This window comes from Oncorhynchus keta, chromosome 1, assembly GCF_023373465.1.
Source record: "Oncorhynchus keta strain PuntledgeMale-10-30-2019 chromosome 1, Oket_V2, whole genome shotgun sequence".
Lineage (NCBI taxonomy): Eukaryota > Metazoa > Chordata > Actinopteri > Salmoniformes > Salmonidae > Oncorhynchus > Oncorhynchus keta.
Window position 1 is genome coordinate 13,511,263 of NC_068421.1, and position 24,035 is coordinate 13,535,297.

At 41.5% G+C, this 24,035-nt stretch overlaps 3 protein-coding genes across 3 annotated transcripts; all 3 read right to left on the bottom strand.

Annotated features, from left to right (window-relative positions):
- Positions 1–2,227: 2,227 nt before the first annotated feature.
- LOC118390230 (olfactory receptor 52B2-like) lies at positions 2,228–4,763 on the bottom strand. Its single transcript, XM_035780621.2, has 2 exons — positions 4,518–4,763; positions 2,228–4,341 (listed from the first exon to the last, which is right to left on the bottom strand). The coding sequence occupies exon 2, from the start codon at positions 4,309–4,311 to the stop codon at positions 3,373–3,375; it is 939 nt and encodes a 312-aa protein (XP_035636514.1). The 5' UTR covers positions 4,312–4,341; positions 4,518–4,763; the 3' UTR covers positions 2,228–3,372.
- A 9,598-nt stretch (positions 4,764–14,361) lies between these two features.
- Positions 14,362–16,321, bottom strand: LOC118390289 (olfactory receptor 52J3-like). The gene is made up of 2 exons (XM_035780752.1): positions 16,170–16,321; positions 14,362–15,847 (listed from the first exon to the last, which is right to left on the bottom strand). The coding sequence occupies exon 2, from the start codon at positions 15,835–15,837 to the stop codon at positions 14,887–14,889; it is 951 nt and encodes a 316-aa protein (XP_035636645.1). The 5' UTR covers positions 15,838–15,847; positions 16,170–16,321; the 3' UTR covers positions 14,362–14,886.
- Positions 16,322–16,534: 213 nt separating this feature from the next.
- Positions 16,535–19,681, bottom strand: LOC118394813 (putative gustatory receptor clone PTE01). The gene is made up of 2 exons (XM_035788388.2): positions 19,624–19,681; positions 16,535–19,539 (listed from the first exon to the last, which is right to left on the bottom strand). Exon 2 carries the CDS (start codon positions 19,509–19,511, stop codon positions 18,576–18,578), a length of 936 nt encoding a protein of 311 aa, XP_035644281.1. The 5' UTR covers positions 19,512–19,539; positions 19,624–19,681; the 3' UTR covers positions 16,535–18,575.
- Positions 19,682–24,035: the final 4,354 nt, after the last annotated feature.

The window sequence follows — 24,035 nt, forward strand, 5'->3', positions numbered from 1 at the left end:
CACATTTAATGGAGTCACACTGCAAAAATTACTTGGTATTTGTCTTGTTTTCAGTAAAAATATATATTAAAAAAACTTAAATAAAGATGTATTTTCTTGATTTGCTAAATGACCTAGCAAAATAAGTATAGTTTAGACAAAAAATATAAACTTTAAGTAAATGTGTGCTTAAAACAAGCAAATAAAAAAATCTGTCAATATAATAAAAATTCTCTTGAAATAAGTTTACTTTTTCCATAAACACTTAATTTTAGAAAAGTTCTCGTTTCACTGGCAGATTTTTTTGCTTATTTTCCTAGGTAATTTTGCTCAAGAAAATATTCAAGATGTTTTTTAGATATTTTTTTTTTACTGAAAACAAGACAAAATATACTAAGAAAGAAAGACATTTTTGCAGTGCAGTGAGCAACCGACCTTGGGTCCTTTGAAAGGCGCTATATAAATTAAAGTGATTATTATTATAGCTCATCTATTTATTCAATTACATTTTATTTATATAGCACTTTTCACAATTGTTTCATTCTGTCAAAGCAGCTTTACATTAATTAAAGCAGGAGAAACACAAAAAACGGTGGACAACATAAGAAGCAGAGTACAACGGCTAAGATTAAACCGTACTGAGCGTAGTAACGTTAAATAATAATGTAAGGCTTTAATAATAATTTATCATAGCTTTATACAGTGTGATGGACTTACTTTACACAATTTCACTTATATCTGCAGTGCATTTCAATTAAAAATTTAACCGTTTCATAATTACAGTACAACTGCGTTTTTGGAGATGTGAATTAAATATTTGAATTGTAATTGTGATGTTTCAGCGGAGCGGTGAGTGTGTAATTGTGCACTACTTACGCATTCAGGCGGTCTGCAATACTTTGCCACGCTTTTTTTCTCTTTGCTTTATCACTGTGGCGGTGTTGCCTTTCTTCTTAATTATATCTTTTACCTCCTCGTATGCCTCCATGAGGATTTGTGCTTCCGACGGGGAAAAGTACGCGGCTCTAGTTGCCATGGTAAATCAGTTAATCTGTGATCTGTGGCGGGGTCTATTTGAGTGAGCCGTGAGCGCGCACCTATCCAGGATTGGTTTCACCTGGCTTAATGAATCCGTGTCTGCTCATCCTGGCTTGGTCTTTGTGCAACCAATTAAGCCTGGACGCACATGTTTTGGCTTCATTGAGCTCAGCTGAGTCATTTATCCCGGATGTCTTAATTCTACTTTTGTGCAACAGGCCCTTGAGCTGCATGTGCAAAATGTAATATAATGTATTCATGTGCAGAGCCTGTTTTTTTAGCTGCAACATGCATGGCCAGTCACAAACCACTCCCCATGGAGACCAGGGCTCAATCTATGTGTCCACCCTTCCTACTGTTGTACCACTTGCGTGTCTCCCCTCTGTTTCCAGCCATCTAAATAAAGGGTCAAATACTGTGTGTATATATATATATATATATATATGATGTACATTTCAGATTCATGTAAGTTGATTGTGTTTCAAGTTACCTGAATTTCCACAAAAAGAAACAAACACATATTTAACCGATTTCAATTTACTACACATATTTTCATTTTTACTTTGGTTTTATTTATGAAAACTGTCGTCTGGAATACACATTTTCTATTAACATCAAATTCATCATAAAATATAAAAACATTTATTTCAATAATTATTTCAATTTGTAAACAAAACTTTTCACTACTCTTTTCCTGACACATTTTCACTTTATATTTGTGTTTCTAGCCTTTTTAAGTATTGGTTCATTTCTTTGATTCAGCCTGGAACTGAGTTGTATCTGAGCTGTGATGAAGGGTGTTACACTACAATCAATAGACCAAATCTTCAGAAGCCACTTTTATCCACTTGGGCTGAAACCGACCCTCGTTTCTGAGAGGACGCCGATGCCTCTACTGGAGAGTTTCCAGACTGAATCATTGACCTGAAACAATGGTGAAACACTGGATTCTAGGCTGTATTTTGTGCAAAACAAATACACTAGAGGGCGCTGTGAACTAATTCAATTCATCAACATTGTTGTAATCAGCATCACAGACTTTAGAGATGAAGACAATTTCTAGACCTAAATAGAAATGTGTATGTCTCGTTTTCTGCATTTTAAATATGTCTTGTTTTGTGGTATGGGTTTGTAAGATGGATAGAAGAGGAACCATGTTGTTACTGTAGGCCTATAACTGAAACACGAGGTCATTACACAGCAGACACACTGATTGGAATATGTCTTTAATGTGACCAGACATAACATGGCAGAGGGAGTGCATAGGCCGATATATAACCATTTGTTTTTGTGTTAGCATTTGAGAATCCAGGGAAATATTGCCAGAGTATTAATTGGACATGATTAAAATTCAACATTATTTTACCAAATCAGACCAATGTTGAAGATATTGGAAATCAGTTGATCAATTTTAGACACATGTCCACAGATCAATAAGTCAAAATGAGTCCGTGTCTCACACCATCTGTGTTGTTGATCCATCTTTATACATGAATCCCCATGAAGTAGGAAAGATCGGCGCTACGCAATTTCATTGTTTTACTTAATGCATTTTAAAATGCAGACTATTATAACCATGATCAAAGATATCACAGGATGAATGACCTCTGTCATAGGGGGGCTTCAAATGGCTTTAAATGTCTCTCATAGTTTGATGTCTTTAGGAAGACCTTAATTTCACACTCCTCGCGTCCTCTCTCCTCTCTCCTCATCTCCATCACATAACCCATTGGAGGAGGAGATCACAGGGGAGGGACCCCTGACTTTCTCATGCAATGGGTTTTGATAAGGAGACGAGGAGAGAGGAGAGAGGACACGAGGAGTAGGCAGTTAAGAGCTTCACATTGACGTTGTGATTTACGTTGTCTTGTGAAACCTTGACAATCCACAAAAAGCACAGGGTTAAAATCTTCTTACTAGTTCATTCAAAATATGATCTTCTATTTACGTTGACTGTTGTTGGTTGACTCAAACCGTTTTTAAGTGTATTTTTGTGGGTTTATTTAATTTATTCCAACAAAATCAGTCTCTGATTAACACTAGTGTCCTAGGGCCTAAAATTAATGGCACCCAACAATGACTCTTCTGTCATTTCAAATCAGGTGAGTGATTTCTTGATACCCCGGGGTGGTTAATTGGTTTACTGGTTTTGGAATACAAGTGATACATTTACAGTTATTATAAATAAAGATAACAACAAGGGGTACATCAAGCTGCCAGACTGTAAAAAAACAGCAAAATAGCCTAAATACAATCGCACTGAGTAGATTGTGACAAATGTCAAAAATTCATATAGTTTTGGATAAATGATGTAGTGGTTCTCTTCAAATCTATGTCTACTATTGAAAACATAGCCTAGGATGGAAAGATCTTTGTCCGCAAGAAATGCATTGCTTTTACTCTGATATCCTTTGTTTTAAGACCATATATGATTGGATTTAAAGTTGGGGGGAAAATTAATGTGGAAACTCCTATGAGTCTCCGTAACTGCGGGGGAAATTGGCTCAGTCTGTATGAAATAACAGTGAGAAGACCTAAACACTCTAAGAGGAGAAAAACAATTAAATGTGTAGCACAAGTCTGCAGAGCTTTGCTTTTAGTGTCAGCTGATCCTTTGTTTCTAAAACATGTGACAAGTATCTGAATGTAAGTGTAGAGAATGGTAGAAACAACTATGACCTGCATGAGGGCAGTAATAAAGAGTCCATAGATGTTATTGATGGCTGTGTTAGCACAGACCATTTTCAACAGGGAGGGATTGTCACAGTATGAGTGTGACATCAGAGATCTGCAGCGTGGTAATCGAAGCAGCAGGAAAAAGAGCACCCCAATTAAAATCAAGTCACACACCCATAGCAGTGTGATGATTTTCCTGAGATGAGCATTGGTCATCAATGTGTTGTACCTCAAAGGGGAACATATGGCAATGTATCTGTCATACGCCATAGCAGTCAGAATGAACACAGCTCCCGTTCCATAGACATGAATAAAGAAAGCTTGTGTAACACAAGCAGAGTATTGAATGGTCCCTGTGTCAAGTAAAAGCTCTTTGATGAGCTGTGTAAAGAGTGCCGTGGAGCCTATAAGGTCATTGATGGGTAGGTTAAGCAGCAGAAGGTACATGGGCTGGTGGAGACTCCTATTGAGGATGATGGTGAGAATCAGGACCAGATTACAGAAGAGAATGACCATATAGCTCAGTGTGGCGAAAATAAATGCGGAAAATGCACTTTCAGGGGGGATATTGAAGCTTTCTAGTGTCAAAACAGAAGACACATTTGAGAAGTCATCCATTTTCTCGGATTCAGGCTTTCCTCTTCAAGCCTGGCGATGTAAGACAACAACTGTTATGTTTACAGTACATTTTAACAATGAAAACATTATTATAGTCACATTATGAAAACTGATGAATAGTTGAGTCATTAATAAATCAATTCATCAATACATGTTAGTAGTTCTAAATACTAGAACTGTATAAAAAATGGACAATAATACATTACCTTGACATTTATGTTAACAGAATACTGGAACAAGATTATGACCATGGATGAATACTGCTTGTTTATGGGGGGGAAACCAACCTTTTACATACAGTTGATTTTCCACAGCATAAAAATGATTTGCTTGTGACCAGGCACCCCTTCTTTTTAAAACTCAATGTGGTGAGTCATGACACCCAATTTTAAAACAAATCATATAGTGAGGAAATCACAGGATAAAATGTATACAACTCACGCTTTAGAGAAATCATTACCTGAAACTCTGTGAGAAACTAACTCTATCATATGACTTGGTAAGGTATTTATAGAGACTGTGAGGAACATTCGCCATTCCTCTGAGATATCTAATAGTTGATCTTCAAATAATGGGTTAGTCTCTCAAGAGAGGTCATGTGTGACTCATTATGAGGAACAAAATACTGTAATTGAAACAGAAAAATAAATTAAAGTGCTTATTAACTATCCAGTACATAATTTTATGTTTAGGATTTGTTTTTGTAGTAGTATGTTTTTCAAGTATTCATTCACTCCACATCTCTTCAACCAAAGCGATGGAAGGCTGCATCCATTCTTGGTGTGATTGGACCATAAGAACCTGGAATATCTCCGCACTGCCAAGTGCCTCAACTCCAGGCAGGCGAGATGGGCCCTGTTATTCACTCTTTTCCATTTCACTATCTCCCACCACCTGGGGTCCAAGAATGTGAAGCCTGGCGCACTCTCACGTCTGTACAACCACGCTACAACACCATTGCACCCCGAGATCATCTTCGCTGCACAGCTATTTTCAGGTCTCTCCAGAGATGTTCGATTGGGTTCAAGTCCGTGCTCTGACTGGGCCACTCAAGGACATTCAGCCACTCCTGCATTGTCTTGGCTATGTGCTTAGGGTCGTTGCTCGATCCTGACTTGTCTCCCAGTCCCTTCCACTGAAAAACATGATGCTGCCACCGCCAGTATCACTACTTGCACACCATCATCTGCTCATCTATCACTCCAGTGTAATTACTTTGCTACCATGGTCTATTTATTGCCTTACCTCCTCACGCCATTTGCACACACTGTATATCGACTTTCTTTTTTTCCAATTGTGTTATTGACTGTACGCTTGTTTACTCCATGTGTAACTCTGTGTTGTTGTTTGTGTCGCACTGCTTTGCTTTATCTTGGCCAGGTCGCAGTTGTAAATGAGAACTCGTTCTCAACTAGCTTACCTGGTTAAATAAAGATGAAATATATATATATATATTTTAAATGACTGAGTACCACTCTCCATATTTTCAAGCATAGTGGTAGCTGCATCATGTTATGGGTATGCTTGTAATCATTAACGACTGGAGAGATTTTTAGGATAAAAAATAAATGGCATGGAGTTAAGCACAGGCAAAATCCTAGAGGAAAGCCTGGTTCAGTCTGCTTTCCACCAGACATTGGGAGATTAATTTACCTTTCAGCAGGACAATAACCTAATACAAGGCCAAATCTACACTGCAGTTGCTTACCAAGAAGACAATTCATGTTCTTACAGCTGTAATTAAAACTTACAGCTGTATTCACTGCCTAAGGTATTTCTCCAAGGTTTTTTAGAAGGGGTGTGAAATCTTATGTAAATTAGATGTTTATGTATTTCATTTTCAATACATTTAAAACAATATCTAAAAACATGTTCACTTTGTCAATATGGGGCATTGGGGCATTGTGTGCATATGATTTAGCGCAGAGTCTATTTGCCCTATTAGGAAGCCCACTCTATGCAGTTCACTATGTGTACAGTTCACATCAGCTCAATCACAAATATCACTGTAATGCCTACCTCTGAAAATCCTCCCAGTAAAGCATAAAAATACAAAATTGCAAAAAGAATGGCTTACATTAACATATGTAGCCTAAGAAACAAAGTGCATGAAATCGGTAACTTGCTACTAAAAGATAACATTCATATCCTGACTATCTTAATTAAGCAATAAGGCCTGAGGAGGTGTGGTATATGGCCAATATGCCACGGCTAAGGGCTGTTCTTATGCACAACACATATCACAAACCCCTGAGGTGCCTTATTGCTATTATAAACTGGTTACCAATGTAATTAGAGCAGCAAAAAATATTTTTGGGTCATACCCGTGGTATACGGTCTGATATACCATGGCTGTCAGCCAATCAGCATTCAGGGCTCGAACCACCCAGTTTATAAACCCACTTAGATAGTAAAAACTGTTAAATCTCTGTGGATGGTACAGATGAGAGGGATGAGGCAAAAGGAATGGCAAATAAGTCTGGCTGCATAGCCGATTAGCAAACAATGTTAACTGAGAAATCGTTATGATACTGAACAAAAAGTAGAAGAAACTGTACTATGAAAAAAAAAAAAAATATGATTTAAAGGATTAATGCTAAAAAGCTTTGGAGCACCTTAAATGACATTTTGGGCAAAAAGGCAAACTAAGCTCCATCCTTCATTGAATCAGATGACTCATTCATCACACAACCAACTGATATTCCCAACTACTTTAATCATTTTTCGTCGGCAAGATTAGCAAATTTAGGAATGACATTCCAACAACAAATTCTGAACATACACATCCACACATAACTGACAAAATTATGAAAGACAATCACTGTAATTTTGAATTCCAAAAATTCAATTAGAATAGCAAAGCACACTTTACTGGCTCAAACAGCCGACCAATCCGCCAACCCTTAGTAAACCCCTACAGTATATGTCCATGGCCCCACGGTAATCAAATTAGCTAATTAAAAAATCCCCAGGAAAATGTGTCAGCTGTCATACACGTCGACCCAGAGCATCCCAAACGTGCTCGATGGGTGACATGTCTAGTGAGTATGCAGGCCATGGAAGAACTGGGACATTTTCAGCTTCCAGAAATGGTGTACAGATCCTTGTGACATTGGGCCATGCCAGGCCGTGCATTATCATGTTGAAACATGAGTTGGTGGTGGATGAATGGCATGACAATGGGCATCAGGATCTCGTCACGGTATCTCTGTGCATTCAAATTGCCATTGATTAAAATGCAATTGTGTTAGTTGTCAGTAGCTTATGCCTGCCCATACCATGACCCCACCGCCACCATGGGGAACTCTGTTCACAACGCTGATATCAGCAAACCGCTCGCGCAGTGAAGAGCACGCTTCTCCAGCATGCCAGTGGCCATCGAAGGTGAGCATTTGCCCACTGAAGTCGCTTACGACTCCAAACTACAGTCAGGTCAAGACCCTGGTGAGGACGACAAGCACGCAGATGAGCTTCCCTGAGATGGTTTCTGACAGTTTGCGCAGAAATTATTCAGTTGTGCAAACCCACCGTTTCATAAACTTGTCGTGCCCTCTTCACAACTGTCTTGGTGTGTTTGGACCATGATAGTTCACTGGTGATTTGAAACTCTCGACCCGCTCCTCCACTACAGCCCCGTCAATGTTAATGGGGGCCTGATCGGCCCTCCTTTTCCTGGAGTCCACAATCAGCTCCTTTGTCTTGCCCACATTGAGGGAGAGGTTGTTGTCCTGGCACCAGGAGGTCTCTGACCTCCTCCCTATAGTCTGTTTCATTGTTGTCGGTGATCAGGACTACCACTGTTGTGTTGTCAGCAAACGTAATGATGGTATTGGAGTCGTATTTGGCCACGCAGTCATGGGTGAACAGGGAGTACAGGAGGAACTAAGCATGCACCCCCGAGGGGCCCCAGTGTTGAGGATCAGCTTACAGATGTGTTGTGGGCTTTGTGGGCACTATGGTGTTGAACGCTGAGCTGTAGTCAATGAACAGCATTCTCACATAGGTGTTCCTTTGTCCAGGTGGGAAAGGGCAGTGTGGAGTGCGATTGAGATCGCATTATCTGTGGATCTGTTGGGGCGGTATGCAAATTGGCTGTGTACAGGTACAGGGATTGGTAAGCTGTTCTGACAGCTGATGCTTAAAGTTAGAGAGTTAGATATAAGACTCCAGCTTCAGTGAGTTTTGCAATTCGTTCCAGTAAGTGGCAGCAGAGAACTGGAAGGAAAGGCGGCCAGGGTGCTGCTATGGTGACCAGTGAGCTGAGATAAGGCGGGGCTTTACCTAGCAAAGACTTATAGATGACTTAGAGCCAGTGGGTTTGGTGACGAATATGTAGTGAGGGCCACCCAACGAGAGCATACAGGTCGCAGTGGTGGGTAGTATATGGGGCTTTGGTGACAAAACAGATGGCACTGTGATCGACTACATCCAGTTTGCTGAGTAGAGTTTTGGAGGCTATTTTGTAAATGACATCACCGAAGTCAAGGATAGTCAGTTTTACAAGGGTATGTTTGGCAGCATGAGTGAAGGAGGCTTTGTTACGAAATAGGAAGCCGATTATAGATTTAATTTTGGATTGGAGTTTGGAAGGAGAGTTTACAGTCTAACCAGTTTACAGTCTAACCTAGGTGTCTGTAGTTGTCCACATATTCTAAGTCAGAACTGTCCAGAGTAGTGATGCTAGTCAGGTAGGCGGGTGCGGGCAACAATCGGTTGAAGATCATGCATTTGGTTTTTCTAGCATTTAAAAGCAGTTGGAGGCCACGGAAGGAGTGTTGTATGGCATTGAAGCTCGTTTGGAGGTTAGTTAACACAGTGTCCAAAGAAGGGCCAGAGGTATACAGAATGGTGTTGTCTGCGTAGAGGTGGATCAGAGAATAACCAGCAGCAAGAGCGACATCATTGATATATACAGAGAAAAGTCAGAGAAGAGTCTGCCCGAGAATTGAACCCTGTGCCACCTCCATAGAGACTGCCAGATTTCCGGACAACAGGCCCTCCGATTTGACACCCTGAACTCTACCTGAGAAGTAGTTGGTGAACCAGGCGAGGCAGTCATTTGAGAATCCAAGGATTAGTCTGCCGATAAGAATGTGGTGATTGACAGAGTCGAAAGCCTTGGCCTGGTCGATGAAGACCGCTGCACAGTACTGTCTTTTATCGATGGCGGTTATGATATCGCTTTGGACCTTGAATGTGGCTGAGGTGCACCTATCACCCGCTCTGAAACCAGTTTGCATAGTGGAGAAGGTACGGTGAGATTCGATATGGTCGGTGATCTGTTTGTTAACTTGGCTTTCGAAGACCTTAGAAAGGCAGCGTAGGATGATTAAGGTCTTTAACAGTTTGGGTCTAGAATATCTCCCCCTTTGAAGAGGGGGATGACTGCGGCAGCTTTCCAATCTTTTGGGATCTCAGACGATACAAAAGAGAGTTTGAACAGTCTAGTAATAGGGGTTGCAACAATTTCGGTGGATAATTTTAGGAAGAGAGGGTCCAGATTGTCCAGCCCAGATGAATTGTTGGGATTCAGATTTTGCAGTTCGTTCAGAACTTCATCTGTCTGGATTTGGGTGAAGGAGAAGCGGGGGGGGGGCTTGGGCAAGGTGCTGCAGGTGGTGCTGAGCTGTTGCCCGGGGTAGGGATAGCCAGGTTGAAAGCATGGCCAGCCGTAGAAAAATGCTTATTGAAATGATCGTAGATTTATTGGTGGTGGTGATAGTGTTTCCTAGCCTCAGTGCAGTGGGCAGCTGGGAGAAGGTGCTCTTATTCTCCATGGACTTTAGAGTGTCCCAACACTTTTTGGAATTAGTGCTACAGGATGCAAATTTCTGTTTGAAAAAGCTAGCCTTAACTTTACTAACTGACTGAGTATATTGGTTCCTGACTTCCCTGAAAAGTTGTATATTGTGGGGGCTATTCGATGCTAATGCAGAAAGCCAGAGTATATTTTGTTGCTTGTCAAGGGCAGTCAAGTCTGGGGTGAACCCAGGGATATATCTGTTCTTCGTTCTACATTTTTTGAATGGGGCATGCTTATTTACGATTGCGAGGAAAGCACTTTTAAAGAGCAACCAGGCATCCTTTACTGACGGGATGAGGTCAATATCCTTCTAGGATACCCGGGCCAGGTCGATTAGAAAGGCCTGCTTGCTCAAGTGTTTTAGGGAACATTTGACAGTGATCAGGGTGGTTGTTTGACCGCGGACCCATTACGCACGCAGGCAAAAAGGCAGTGATCACTGAGGTCCTGGTTGAAGACAGCAGAGGTGCATTTAGAGGGCAAGTTGGTCAGGATGATATCTAAGAGGGTGCCCATCAAATTGTTTGGGCACAGACCTGGATAGTGTGATAGAACTCTGCAGGCTACCTCCACCACCTTTGGCAGTTTTGTCTTGTCGGAAGATGTTATGGTTAGGCATGGAAATTGAAGGATTTTTGGTGGCCTTCCTAAGCCATTATTCCGACATGGCTAGGACATCAGGGTTGGCAGAGTGTGCTAAAGCAGTGAATAAAACAAACTTAGAGTTAAAATGCATGTTAACCTTAACATGCATGAAACCAAGGCTTTTATGGTTATCCTGGGGAATGGGAGTGGTGCTGGGTGCTTCCGGGCCTGGGTTAACCTCTACATCACCAGAGAAACAGAGGAGCAGTAGCATAAGGGTACGGCTAAAGGCTATAAGAACTGGTTGTCTAGTGCTTTCGGAACAGAGAGTAAAATGAGCAGATTTCTGGGCACGGAAGAATAGATTCAAGGCATAATGTATGATAGGATGTGAGTACAGTGGAGGTAAACTTAGTCATTGTCACGCCCTGGTCGTAGTATTTTGTGTTTTTCTTCATGTATTTGGTCAGGCCAGGGTGTGACATGGGTTTTTGTATGTGGTGTGTAGATAGTGGGATTGTAGCTTAGTGTGGTGTTCTAGGTTAGTCTATGGCTGTCTGAAGTGGTTCTCAATCAGAGGCAGGTGTTTATCGTTGTCTCTGATTGGGAACCATATTTAGGCAGCCATATTCTTTGGTTGTATTGTGGGTGATTGTCCTGAGTGTCTTGATGTCCTTGTGCTGTGTTAGTTGACACAAGTATAGGCGGTTTTCGTTTGGTTTATTGTTTCGTAGTGTTTGTGTTTATTCGTGTTTACGTTGTTTGATTAAACATGGATCGTAATATACACGCTGCAGTTTGGTCCGACTCTCCTTCACCATATGAAAACCGTGACAGAATCACCCACCAAAGGACCAAGCAGCGTGTCAACAGGCAGGAGCAGCCCAAAGAGGAGAAGCGCAATAAGGATTTCTGGACATGGGAGGAAATCCTCGACGGGAGAGGACCCTGGGCTAAACCAGGGGAATATCGCCGCCCCAAGGAGGAATTAGAGGCGGCAAAAGCGGAGAGGCGCTGGTATGAGGAGGCAGCACGGCGACGCGGATGGAAGCCCGGGAATCAGCCCCCAAAATTTCTTGGGGGGGGGGGCTTACAGGGAGTATGTCTACGCCAGGTAGGAGACCTGCGCAAACTCCCTGTGCTTACCGGGGGGCTAGAAAGACCGGGCAGGCACCATTTTATGCAGTGGTGCGCATGGTGTTCCCAGTGCCGCTGCATAGCCCGGTGCGGTATATTCCAGCTCCGCGATTGAGCGTCGAGCCAAATGCCATGAAGCCGGCTCTACGCATCTGGTCCCCAGTGCGTCTTCTTGGGCCGGCTTACATGGCACCAGCCTTGCGCTCGGTGTCTCCGGTTCGCCTACATAGCCCAGTGCGGGCTATTCCACCTCGCCGCACTGGCAGGGCGACCGAGAGTATTCAACCAGGTAAGGTTGGGCAGGCTCGGTGCTCAAGAGCTCCAGTGCACCTGCACGGTCCGGTCTATCCAGTACCACCTCCACACCCCAGCCCTCCGGTAGCAGCTCCCCGCACCAGGCTTCCTGTGCGTGTCCTCGGCCCAGTACCACCAGTGCCAGCACCACGCATCAGGCCTACAGTGCGCCTCGCCTCTCCTGCGCTGTCGGAGTCTCCCGCCTCTCCAGCACTGTCGGAGCCTTTCTCCTCTCCTGCGCTACCGGAGTCTCCTGTTTGTTAAGCGCAGTCAGAGCTGCCAGCCTACATGGAGCAGTCAGAGCTGTCAGTCTGCATGAAGCAGCCAGAGCTGTCAGTCTGCAAGGAGCTGTCAGTCTGCAAGGAGCTGCCAGTCTGCAAGGAGCTGCCAGTCTGCATGGAGCAGTCAGAGCTGCCAGCCTGCATGGAGCAGTCAGAGCTGTCAGTCTGCATGAAGCAGCCAGAGATGTCAGTCTGCATGAAGCAGCCAGAGCTGTCAGTCTGCAAGGAGCTGTCAGTCTGCAAGGAGCTGCCAGTCTGCAAGGAGCTGCCAGTCTGCAAGGAGCTGCCAGTCTGCAAGGAGCAGCCAGATTCTTCCAGATCTGCCAGTCAGCCGGGATCTGCCAGAACTGCCAGTCAGCCAGGATCTGTCAGTCGGCCAGGATCTGCCAGTCAGCCAGGATCTGGTGGATTCATCAACCTGCTTGAGCTTCCTTTCACTCCTGAGCTTCCTTTCACTCCTGAGCTTCCTTTCACTCCTGAGCTTCCTTTCACTCCTGAGCTTAATTTCACTCCTGAGCTTAATTTCACTCCTGAGCTTAATTTCACTCCCGAGCTTCCTTTCACTCCCGAGCTTCCCCTCAGTCCCGAGCTTCCCCTCAGTCCCGAGCTTCCCCTCAATCCCGAGCTTCCCCTCAGTCCCGAGCTTCGCCTCAGTCCCGAGCTTCCCCTCACTCCCGAGCTTCCCCTCACTCCCGAGCTTCCCCTCACTCCCGAGCTGCTCCTCAGTATAGTGGGGTTCTGGGTGAGGACTACTAGGCCATGGTTGGCGGCGAGGGTGGACTATCTAGGGACGCAAGGAGAGGGGACTAGGACATTTACTGAGTGGGGTCCACGACCCGCGCCAGAGCCGCCACCATGGACAGGTGCCCACCCGGACCCTCCCTATTGATTTGAGGTGCGGTCGGGAGTCCGCACCTTGGGGGGGGTTTGTCACGCCCTGGTTGTAGTATTTTGTGTTTTTCTTCATGTATTTGGTCAGGCCAGGGTGTGACATGGGTTTTTGTATGTGGTGTGTAGATAGTGGGATTGTAGCTTAGTGGGGTGTTCTAGGTTAGTCTATGGCTGTCTGAAGTGGTTCTCAGTCAGAGGCAGGTGTTTATCGTTGTCTCTGATTGGGAACCATATTTAGGCAGCCATATTCTTTGGTTGTATTGTGGGTGATTGTCCTGAGTGTCTTGATGTCCTTGTGCTGTGTTAAGTATAGGCTGCTTTCGGTTTTCGTTTCGTTTATTGTTTTGTAGTGTTTGTGTTTATTCGCGTTTACGTTGTTTGATTAAACATGGATTGCAATATACACGCTGCAGTTTGGTCCGACTCTCCTTCACCATATGAAAACCGTGACAGGCATTGAGTGACGATGAGAGAGGATTTGTCTCTAGGGGCACCAGGTGAGGTGAGGTCACCGCATGTGTGGGGGGTGAAACGAAAAGTCTATCTAAGGCATATAGGGCAGGGCTGGGGGCTCTACAGTGAATTAAGATAATAATTCCTATCCAAAACAGCAATTGACAAGGCATTATGACATTAGGGAGAGGCATGTGTTGCCAAGTGATCATAGGGTCCAATGAGAAGCACTAGATGAGTCAGGGAGCCAATTCAGTAGTCACTGCTATGCTAGGCGAGCAGGATATACGGTTATTCAGACAGCTAGCGGGCCAAAACTCCATCCAACCAAAACAGGCTGAAATGTTTTCAAACAGCTCTTACACGAAAAGGGCATTATCATAATTTTCACAATTTCACAGTATTAAGTCTGGAAATATATATAAAACACAGAAAAATCACATTTTTGACTGCACTGGTCCTTTAAGTCATTGGGACTGTGTAAACCATAAAGCTGTCTAAAGGCCTTATCTTAAATAATTGGGACTGGGTATGATGACCAATTACACATACAGCTGTCTCATAGTCTGCTCGAGTACAATGACATAAGAGGCTTGTATAGACTGATGCAGTTCATTTTCAATTTAATAATTCGTGATCACATTCACATTCCTAATGACACTTATTGATAATATGTCATAGGGTTTCTTGGCTGATTGAACAATATAATACAGGACCAAGTGGTTCAGTCTGGGTGGCTTGGGAAATTGCAGGACTACTCATTCACATGACAGAATTTTCCACACTGAGGTCACCTTGCAATATATCAGTTTATATGAAACAACTTTATGCATATATTAAGATATCCCATAAAATACATGAGTAAAACATACCTTTAAAAATGCCACTGCCTAACATGTCCAGTTTACAAAATGCGATTGAATTGTATTCTCAAAACAAGTCAAGGAAGAAAGGTATTAAACAGATGTTAGGTATTTTTCTATGACAGGGGATTGATCGGCCTACACTACATCAGCAGAGTAAGTGGATGTTGCCCCGAAACAGATACATTTTCCATGTGATTAGCGGAGATATACGCATGAGCCCTAAGACACACAGGAAACCAGTATGGAGCTGACAGTTATGAAATATTCACTTGAACGCTATCTTTTTCTTCCTCACCACCATGAAAAATGCTTTTCTGATGTCCTTTGTTTTCATCCCGTATATAATTGGATTAATAATTGGTAAGAGCAGGTAGATCATCATACCGCACAGTTTCTGTGTATTAGGAGGTATGTTCTGAAAGCGATATGACAGTATTACAAAGGTGGAAGTACATTCAAAAAGAAGAAATGTCACTAGCTGAGCAACACAGGTGTTTACAGCCTTGCTCTTGGTGTCAGATTGTCGATTAATTATGCATATTACAAGAATGTTAATATAGGAAAATAGCTGAATACCAACACTGATGATCTGCATAACCGCTGTCATAGCCAAACCATAAATGTTGTTAGCTGTGACATCTTCTCCACATGAGAGGCGAAGTAGAGAGGGGTTGTCACAGTAGATATTTAGTATGTAAGCCTTGCACCTCTTAACTCGGGACTGAAGAGCAAACAGGGTCAATACCATGGCCATGTCCAGGCCCCAAGCAGCCGATATAACGACACATAGTGCAAAAGGTGTCATGATCGAGGGGTATTGCAGTGGTTTGCAAATGGCAAAATATCTATCAATTGACATCGCTGCAAGTACAAAAAGCACACCACCCCCGTACAGGTGGCAAAGAAAAGCTTGCAAAACACATGCGGGATAGTACACAGAGTGAGTCTGTGTCACGATGTCTGACAACACCCTGGGTAGCATAGAGCTGATTCCTACCAGGTCATTCAGGGGGAGGCTGAAGAGGATGTAAAACATGGGCTTGTGGAGAGTCCGCTGTGTGATGATCAACAGCAGGATGGTCAGGTTACAGAAAACAGAGAACAGATAGAGCAGGAGACCCATGATGAACACAGGGTAGATCATTGGGGTAGGGATGTCAAAACTGGCAATCTGCAAGTGGTAACTGAATGTCTGATTAAGAGTCTGGACCGACATAATCAAATACCTGTAAAGGAAGAAAAGCAAATCTGATGTACACATTTTAAAGTACTATTAAACTCATTGGTATGCAAATCTGACTCAATACTAGCAAAAATGTATCTTAAGCTAGTTAGCTCCAGTCTAGCTTAATGTACGGTTCTTATTGACATATTTACTGAATGATCAGATTGGTTATATTCACTCACTGTAGATGGTGAATTGAAATGTAATCATATTGTAGTTTATAATTGTAAACATTTATTGTCTTTATCTTAACATGTACTCTGCATTAAAGCAATGTGTATGTAAGTATACGGAATGTTATTCAGATGAATGGTATAGCTTACCTGAGGGTTTACCTGTCTGTCACGTTTTGTCTAAGAGCAAACAATTCCCTGCTACTACGTTGCCAATCTTTCTGAACTAGTTTGGACAAAGCTGCGGCACTAGCAGAAATATTGCCCTAACTCATTGTACAGTAGTGAGTTATTTAAAGGAAACAGATTCATGTGATTGTAATCCCAGAGAACCACTCACACATTCTGACGTAACTCAAGACTAAGTCATTGGTTGTTGGGATGATTGCATGTTGATGTATTAATTACTGTATTTAAATACATGATGATGTCATGTTGTGGTAAATTACAGTGTAGATATAACATTGGCTATATTTTAAACGTTAACACAAATAAAATGTCAATTTCTTTCTGAATTCCGTAATGACCTATGAAAAGGCTTTATTGTAAAATCACCACATGAGCACATATTAACTACAACACTTTTAAAATTTCCCAAAACTACAATGGGCTCTATTCAATCAATACCAGTGAAGTTCAGCTTTACTGTGTGATTGAAAATGAAAGTGTTTTCTCTTTAGCGGAGACAGCATTCACAGTAAACACTGCCTGCATACAGTGTGACGGCTGTATTGAAAATGTACTTTTACATTTATATCGCAGAATCTGTTATGTTTCAGCTTTACAGATTGAATTGAGTCCAAAGTAGAAAATAAATTGTACATTTAGAAAACAATAAAATATTAAATAAAAATGTTATGGGGAACAATACAAGCAAAATTACTCCTTGTGCTATACAAATCAAGGGCAAAAAATAGTATTTATACTATTTACTTTTAAGGGCAATCTGCAGCTCAAACAATAACAATGTCACGTTGTGACCTTTATTTCCTTTGTTTTGTATTTATTTAGTATGGTCAGGGCGTGAGTTGGGTGGGCAGTCTATGTTTGTTTTTCTATGATTTGGGGATTTGTATGTTTCGGCCTAGTATGGTTCTCAATCAGAGGCAGGGGTCATTAGTTGTCTCTGATTGAGAATCATACTTAGGTAGCCTGGGTTGCACTGTTTGTTTGTGGGTGATTGTCTATGTTAGTTGCTTTTGTCAGCACGGGTCTCATTTGTAGCTTCCCGGTCGTTATTTGTTTATTGTTTTTGTATTCAGTGTTCAGTTCTTTCTTTAATTAAATATCAAGATGAACACAAACCACGCTGCGTTTTGGTCCGCCTTTCCTTCAACAGAAGTAAACTGTGACAAACTAAGTGACAACTCACCACTGTTTTGGTAAACAGCCAACTTGCAGATGCTGTTATCCAAAGCCACTTATAGTCATACTGTCCCGGGAATCAAACCCACTATGCTGGTGTTACAAACACCATGCTTTACCAACTGAGCTAGAAAATGGTCTGGATAACTGTAATCTTTATCAAATTTATAGACAGAGCTATAGATGCAAGAAGTGACCATCCATGATATCAAAATGATAGTTTTAACCATGAGTGTTTGTTTACAATGGAGTGAAACAAGCGTATATGTTGGGTCCTGATGTGGGTACTACACTTGAACTAAGATAATGAGGCATTTATAATTATACTGTATTCTTCAAGAACCAATGGGTATTGTTAATTAATTTTAATGTCCAAAAATGGATGTACCAATCACAGATTAGACCTTAACATATATTTTCAAGTGTTCCCTCCCATATTTTACCTTAATGTTTAACTTTGTATGTTTCCCTCTGGAAACATATGTAAATGCTTTCTGATGATGAAAAAAATACAATAAAATACAAACAAAAAATACCAAGAAACCTTGAGATGTAAATAAAGATAAGGTAAAGGGATACAACTTAAAAGCACAATCTCTAATTTCAACTACCAGTCACTTTTAGGGATTCAGGGACTGCCAGTCCATGAGGTTGAAATGATAGTTTGATGAATGATTTGAAGCTATGGTATACTTCAGCAATAAGGCCAGAAGGGGTGTGGTGTATGGCCAATATATCACGGTTCTAACACACGACGCAACGCGGAGTGCCTGGATACAGCACTTAGCCGTGGTATATTGCATTTCGCTACACCTGCAATAACATTATGTGACCAATAACATTTGATTTGATTGGAATTATACCACAAACTCCCGAGGTGCCTTGTTGCTATGATAAACTGGTTACCAATGTAATCAGAGCAGTAAGAATAAATATTTTGTCATACCCGTGGTATACGGTTTGATATAACACAACCTTCAGCCATGGTATATCAGCATTCAGGGCTCGAACCACAATGTTTATAATTTGAATTGCTTACCAATACAAAGCACAGAAATAGTGATGAACTACCAATAGGAAGTATTACGTAACTATTCGTTTCATGTGTTCTGTGCAGAAACAATACACTGCCCCACATCTGGCTAAATTGTTACTGTAAACCACCATCATCAGAACATGTTTATAATTGGTTCAGACTGATACTTTGTTGAGAAATACTTTCAGTAGGGTGATTCGTATTTCACTTGCATTCAGCCCGTATACAATTGGATTCATAAGTGGAGATACTAGAAAGATGAGCATGCCCATAATCTTTTGCAAGTCAGCTGAGACAATCTTGAATCTGTGTGATAAAATTGTGAAGGTTCCTACAACCTCAAATATGAAGAATATGACCAACTGTGCCACACAGGTGTTCAAAGCCTTACTCTTAGCGTCAGACTTTCTTGTAACTAAGCAAGTGATCAGAATCTTCACATAGGAAAAAATCTGAATGGACACACTTATAACCTGCATGACTGCAGTGTTAAACAGTCCTATGACATTATTCAGTGTAGTATTACCACAGGTGAGTTTAAGAAGGGAGGGGTTATCACAAAACACATTCATTATGGAGGATCTACACCGGGGAAGCTTTATCTGCAGAGAGAACAGCAGTAGGATCAAGAGGAGGTCAAGACCCCAAACCAGTAAAATAATGACCGCCACATTCCTGGGTGTCATTATAGTACTGTACCTCAACGGCTGGCAGATGGCAACATAACGATCAAAGGCCATAGCCGCAAGAATAAAGAGAACCGCGCCTCCGTACATGTGGAGCAGAAACCCCTGAATAACACAGAGGGGGTAAAAGACCGTGTTTGTCTCAGTCACAATGTCTGACAGCACCTTTGGGAGCATCGCAGTGATTCCTATCAGATCGTTGAGAGGAAGGCTGAAGAGAATAAAATACATGGGTTTGTGAAGGTTCCTTTGCATGACGATGACGGACAGTAAGGTCAGGTTGCAGAACGCACAAAATGAATAGATAGCAATGCCCAGGAAAAAGATGGGATACTTTCCACCAGGTGGAATAAAAAATGGGTCCAGAGTTAACTTATAGCTGACGCTGAAGGATTCGTTCTCCATCAGAGCTCACCAGAGGGGTGCTGGAAACCTAGAGAGAACAATGTTAACAATGAGTCTAAGAACTATGTACATGAAATTGGATAAATGTTTAATATACAATACAATGCATCACCTTCCACGAACAGCACAGCATGAATCTTGGGAAGATGTAGGTGCCTCCAGGTTGGAGCACTGCTTTGTACCTATTGGACTTTGAAGAGTTCTTTTATTGCTGCCTTCTGACTGCTATGAGTCAGTCTCAGAATCCCATGAGATAGTGGAGCTTTAATTGCAAAATTAAAAGGATCAACTTAGCATGGGTTCAACATAAATTATAATAAATGAATGAATGAATTGAAATTAATCAGGGTTAGGGTTAAGGGCTTTACAGACAGGACGCGGCGCCATGGTTGCCCATTCACTTTCATTGTAGTGATCGGCAGTGCTCATGCACGTGATTTATACAATATTTTTTTGTATTATCCAGTAGTGAAAAAGGTACTCAACTTTCATACTTGAGTAAAAGTAAAGATACCTTAATGGAAAATGATTAAATTAGAATGTCACCCAGTAAATTAGTACTTGACTAAAAATCTAAAACTATCTGTATATAATGTATTTAAGTAGAGTGGGGGGAAAGTACTCAATTGTCATACTTAAGTCAAAAATAAGAGTAAATTCTATACCGTACATCAAAATCCTTTAATTAAGCTAACCAGACGGCACAACAAAAACAGACAGACACACTTCAACACTCAGACATCATTTACAAACAAAGTATTTGTATTTAGTGTGTCCACCAGATCAGAAGCAGTAGGGATGGCATTGCTTTATATTGATAGGCGTGTGAATTGGGGGATGCTGATGTCCTACCTAAAGCATTCGAAATGTAACAAGTACTTTTGGGTGTCAGGGTAGTAAAAAGTACATATTTTCTTTAGAAATGTAGTGAAAAAGTTGTAAAAAATATAAATATTAAAGTCCAGATACCCTTAAAAAACCTAAGTAGTACTTTAAAGTATTTTTACTTAAGTATTTTACACCACTGGTATTATCAACTGTAAACTGTGAAACACAAAACACATCTCCCCTCAATGAATATCATTAATTCATCCATTAATTCATTAATTCATTCATTCGCTCGTTAATTGATTAATTCATTCATTCATTCATTCGCTCGTTAATTGATTAATTCATTCATTCATTACGATTACAGTAACATTTACTTTTTTACAGTACAATTCACTCAAAGTCAAAATTATATCATGACATTCAGGAGCGCCTCTACTGGGTGCACGCACACACATTTTTTTATGGGCCTAACAGCTAAACATGTCAATAAAAAATTAAATATGGACCTAATAGTAAAGACATGTCAATTAAAAACTATATATGGGCCAAATAGTAAAGACATGTCAATTAAAAACTATATATGGGCCAAATAGTAAAGACATGTCAATTAAACAAAAATATATATTGACCTAATAGTAAAGACATGTCAATTAAAAACTATATATGGGCCAAATAGTAAAGACATGTCAATTAAAAACTATATATGGGCCAAATAGTAAAGACATGTCAATTAAAAACTATATATGGGCCTAATAGTAAAGACATGTCAATTAAAAACTATATATGGGCCTAATAGTAAAGACATGTCAATAAAATATTCTATATGGACCTAATAGTAAAGACATGTCAATTAAAAACTATATATGGGCCTAATAGTAAAGACATGTCAATTAAACAAAAATATATATTGGCCTAATAGTAAAGACATGTCAATTAAACATAAATATATATTGGCCTAATAGTAAAGACATGTCAATAAAAAAACAGCAGGTAGCCTAGTGGTTAGACATGTCAATTAAAAACCACTAGGTAGCCTAGTGGTTAGAGCATGTCAATTAAAAAAGTAACCACTAGGTAGCCTAGTGGTTAGAGCATGTATATGGACCTAAAGTAAAACCAATTAAAAACTATATAGCCTAGTGGTTAAGCAAAAATGGGCCTAATAGTAACCAATTAAACTAGGTAGCCTAATAGTAAAGACATGTCAATAAAAAACCACCAGGTAGCCTAGTGGTTAGAGCGTTGGGCCAGTAACCACTAGTTGGCCTAGTGGTTAGAGCGTTGGGCCAGTAACCACTAGGTAGCCTAGTGGTTAGAGCGTTGGGCCAGTAACCACTAGGTAGCCTAGTGGTTAGAGCTTTGGGCCAGTAACCACTAGGTAGCCTAGTGGTTAGAGCGTTGGGCCAGTAACCACTAGGTAGCCTAGTGGTTAGAGCGTTGGGCCAGTAACCACTAGGTAGCCTAGTGGTTAGAGCGTTGGGCCAGTAACCACTAGGTAGCCTAGTGGTTAGAGCGTTGGGCCAGTAACCACTAGTTGGCCTAGTGGTTTGAGCGTTGGGCCAGTAACCACTAGGTAGCCTAGTGGTTAGAGGGTTGGGCCAGTAACCACTAGGTAGCCTAGTGGTTAGAGCGTTGGGCCAGTAACCACTAGGTAGCCTAGTGGTTAGAGCGTTGGGCCAGTAACCACTAGGTAGCCTAGTGGTTAGAGCGTTGGGCCAGTAACCACTAGGTAGCCTAGTGGTTAGAGGGTTGGGCCAGTAACCACTAGGTAGCCTAGTGGTTAGAGCGTTGGGCCAGTAACCACTAGGTAGCCTAGTGGTTAGAGCGTTGGGCCAGTAACCACTAGGTAGCCTAGTGGTTAGAGCGTTGGGCCAGTAACCACTAGGTAGCCTAGTGGTTAGAGCTTTGGGCCAGTAACCACTAGGTAGCCTAGTGGTTAGAGCGTTAGGCCAGTAACCACTAGGTAGCCTAGTGGTTAGAGCGTTGGGCCAGTAACCACTAGGTAGCCTAGTGGTTAGAGCTTTGGGCCAGTAACCACTAGGTAGCCTAGTGGTTAGAGCGTTGGGCCAGTAACCACTAGGTAGCCTAGTGGTTAGAGTGTTGGGCCAGTAACCACTAGGTAGCCTAGTGGTTAGAGCGTTGGGCCAGTAACCACTAGGTAGCCTAGTGGTTAGAGCTTTGGGCCAGTAACCACTAGGTAGCCTAGTGGTTAGAGCTTTGGGCCAGTAACCACTAGGTAGCCTAGTGGTTAGAGCGTTGGGCCAGTAACCACTAGGTAGCCTAGTGGTTAGAGCGTTAGGCCAGTAACCACTAGGTAGCCTAGTGGTTAGAGTGTTGGGCCAGTAACCAAAAAGTTGCTAGATTGAATCCCAGAGCTGACAAGGTAAAAATCTCCTGAACAAGGCAGTTAACCCACTGTTCCTAGGCCATCATTGTAAATAAGAATTTGTTCTTAAACTGCCTAGTTAAATAAAGGTTACATTAAAAAAACAAAGACATGTCAATTAACATGGTGTTTTATGTGGCATGAACACAACCAGGCATGATGTTTTCATCTGATTGTCAAACAAATTACTTCAAAAAGTAGGCTACCTGCACACGTTGGTCCACTCCAAATCATTCCAGCTTCCCAACAGTACACTGTGCACCCACCATTTGATGAATGGTAGGAGACAGTGTGATGTCATTCAGCGATTTGCCTACACAGTGGTGTGTATTCATGGATGCCAATGGAAAATATTAAACTCTCAAAAAAAAAGAAGAAAAAAAAAAGATTATTCTTTCTTGTCTCGAAATTGTCATTGAATTTGCAAGTAGCTGAATCTATCTCATGGGATAAAGTCAAGTCATGCTCCTTTTGACCAGACAGCATCCGATACATTGGCTACACGTACAGGGGACACTGTTTCTCTCACTCGGATGCGTTCTCTGGTGAGATTGATGTGTCTTGCTGTCGGCGGGCATTTCTGTCAAATGATCAATATGAAGAGAGACCACCCCAGTGTTTTGGTACCTGTGGGGGAGCTCATGTCTCATTCAGATGCCTTATACAATATCCAATACAGTAAGACGTAGTTTATTTTTTAAATATCATTGACATCTAAAAACAAGTTATTGATATATGTTTTATAATTATAATACTCTGTTACGAGTCAGGATGTCTCTTTTGAACTTTTACTGTCTTATAAAGGCCCCATCTCGTATTCCATGTTTTGACCATTATTTATCTAATACAGTTCACTGTGGCTACTTCATTCCATGATTACATCAGCTAGAAGAGACTGTGTCATCTTGGTGTAAAAACATGTATTAATGAACACCGTAGAGAGCTGATTAAATGATGTCTCATTAACTGTCTCTTGTTGTAATTAATCCATTGGGACTTCAGAAACCTCTTGCCAGTTATTGGAGTCTCTCGCTAATGAAGCATGTTGAGAAAAAATACCACTGAGGCACAAGTTCAAATTAGACCTGCCTTATAGTTTGGTAGCATTACACATATGTCGATGAGATAAACCATAATGATGATATCTCAAATGTCCAATGCATTTCAATAGAGAGAAATGTATCTGCAGAAATGTATCTGCTAATCTACTAATCATAACAGTGTCTTATTGAATTATCCATGCCTGTAGCCCAGGCCTGCTCTAACCATAGTATCCATGTTGATGCTCCTTCAGAACAGATATCTAA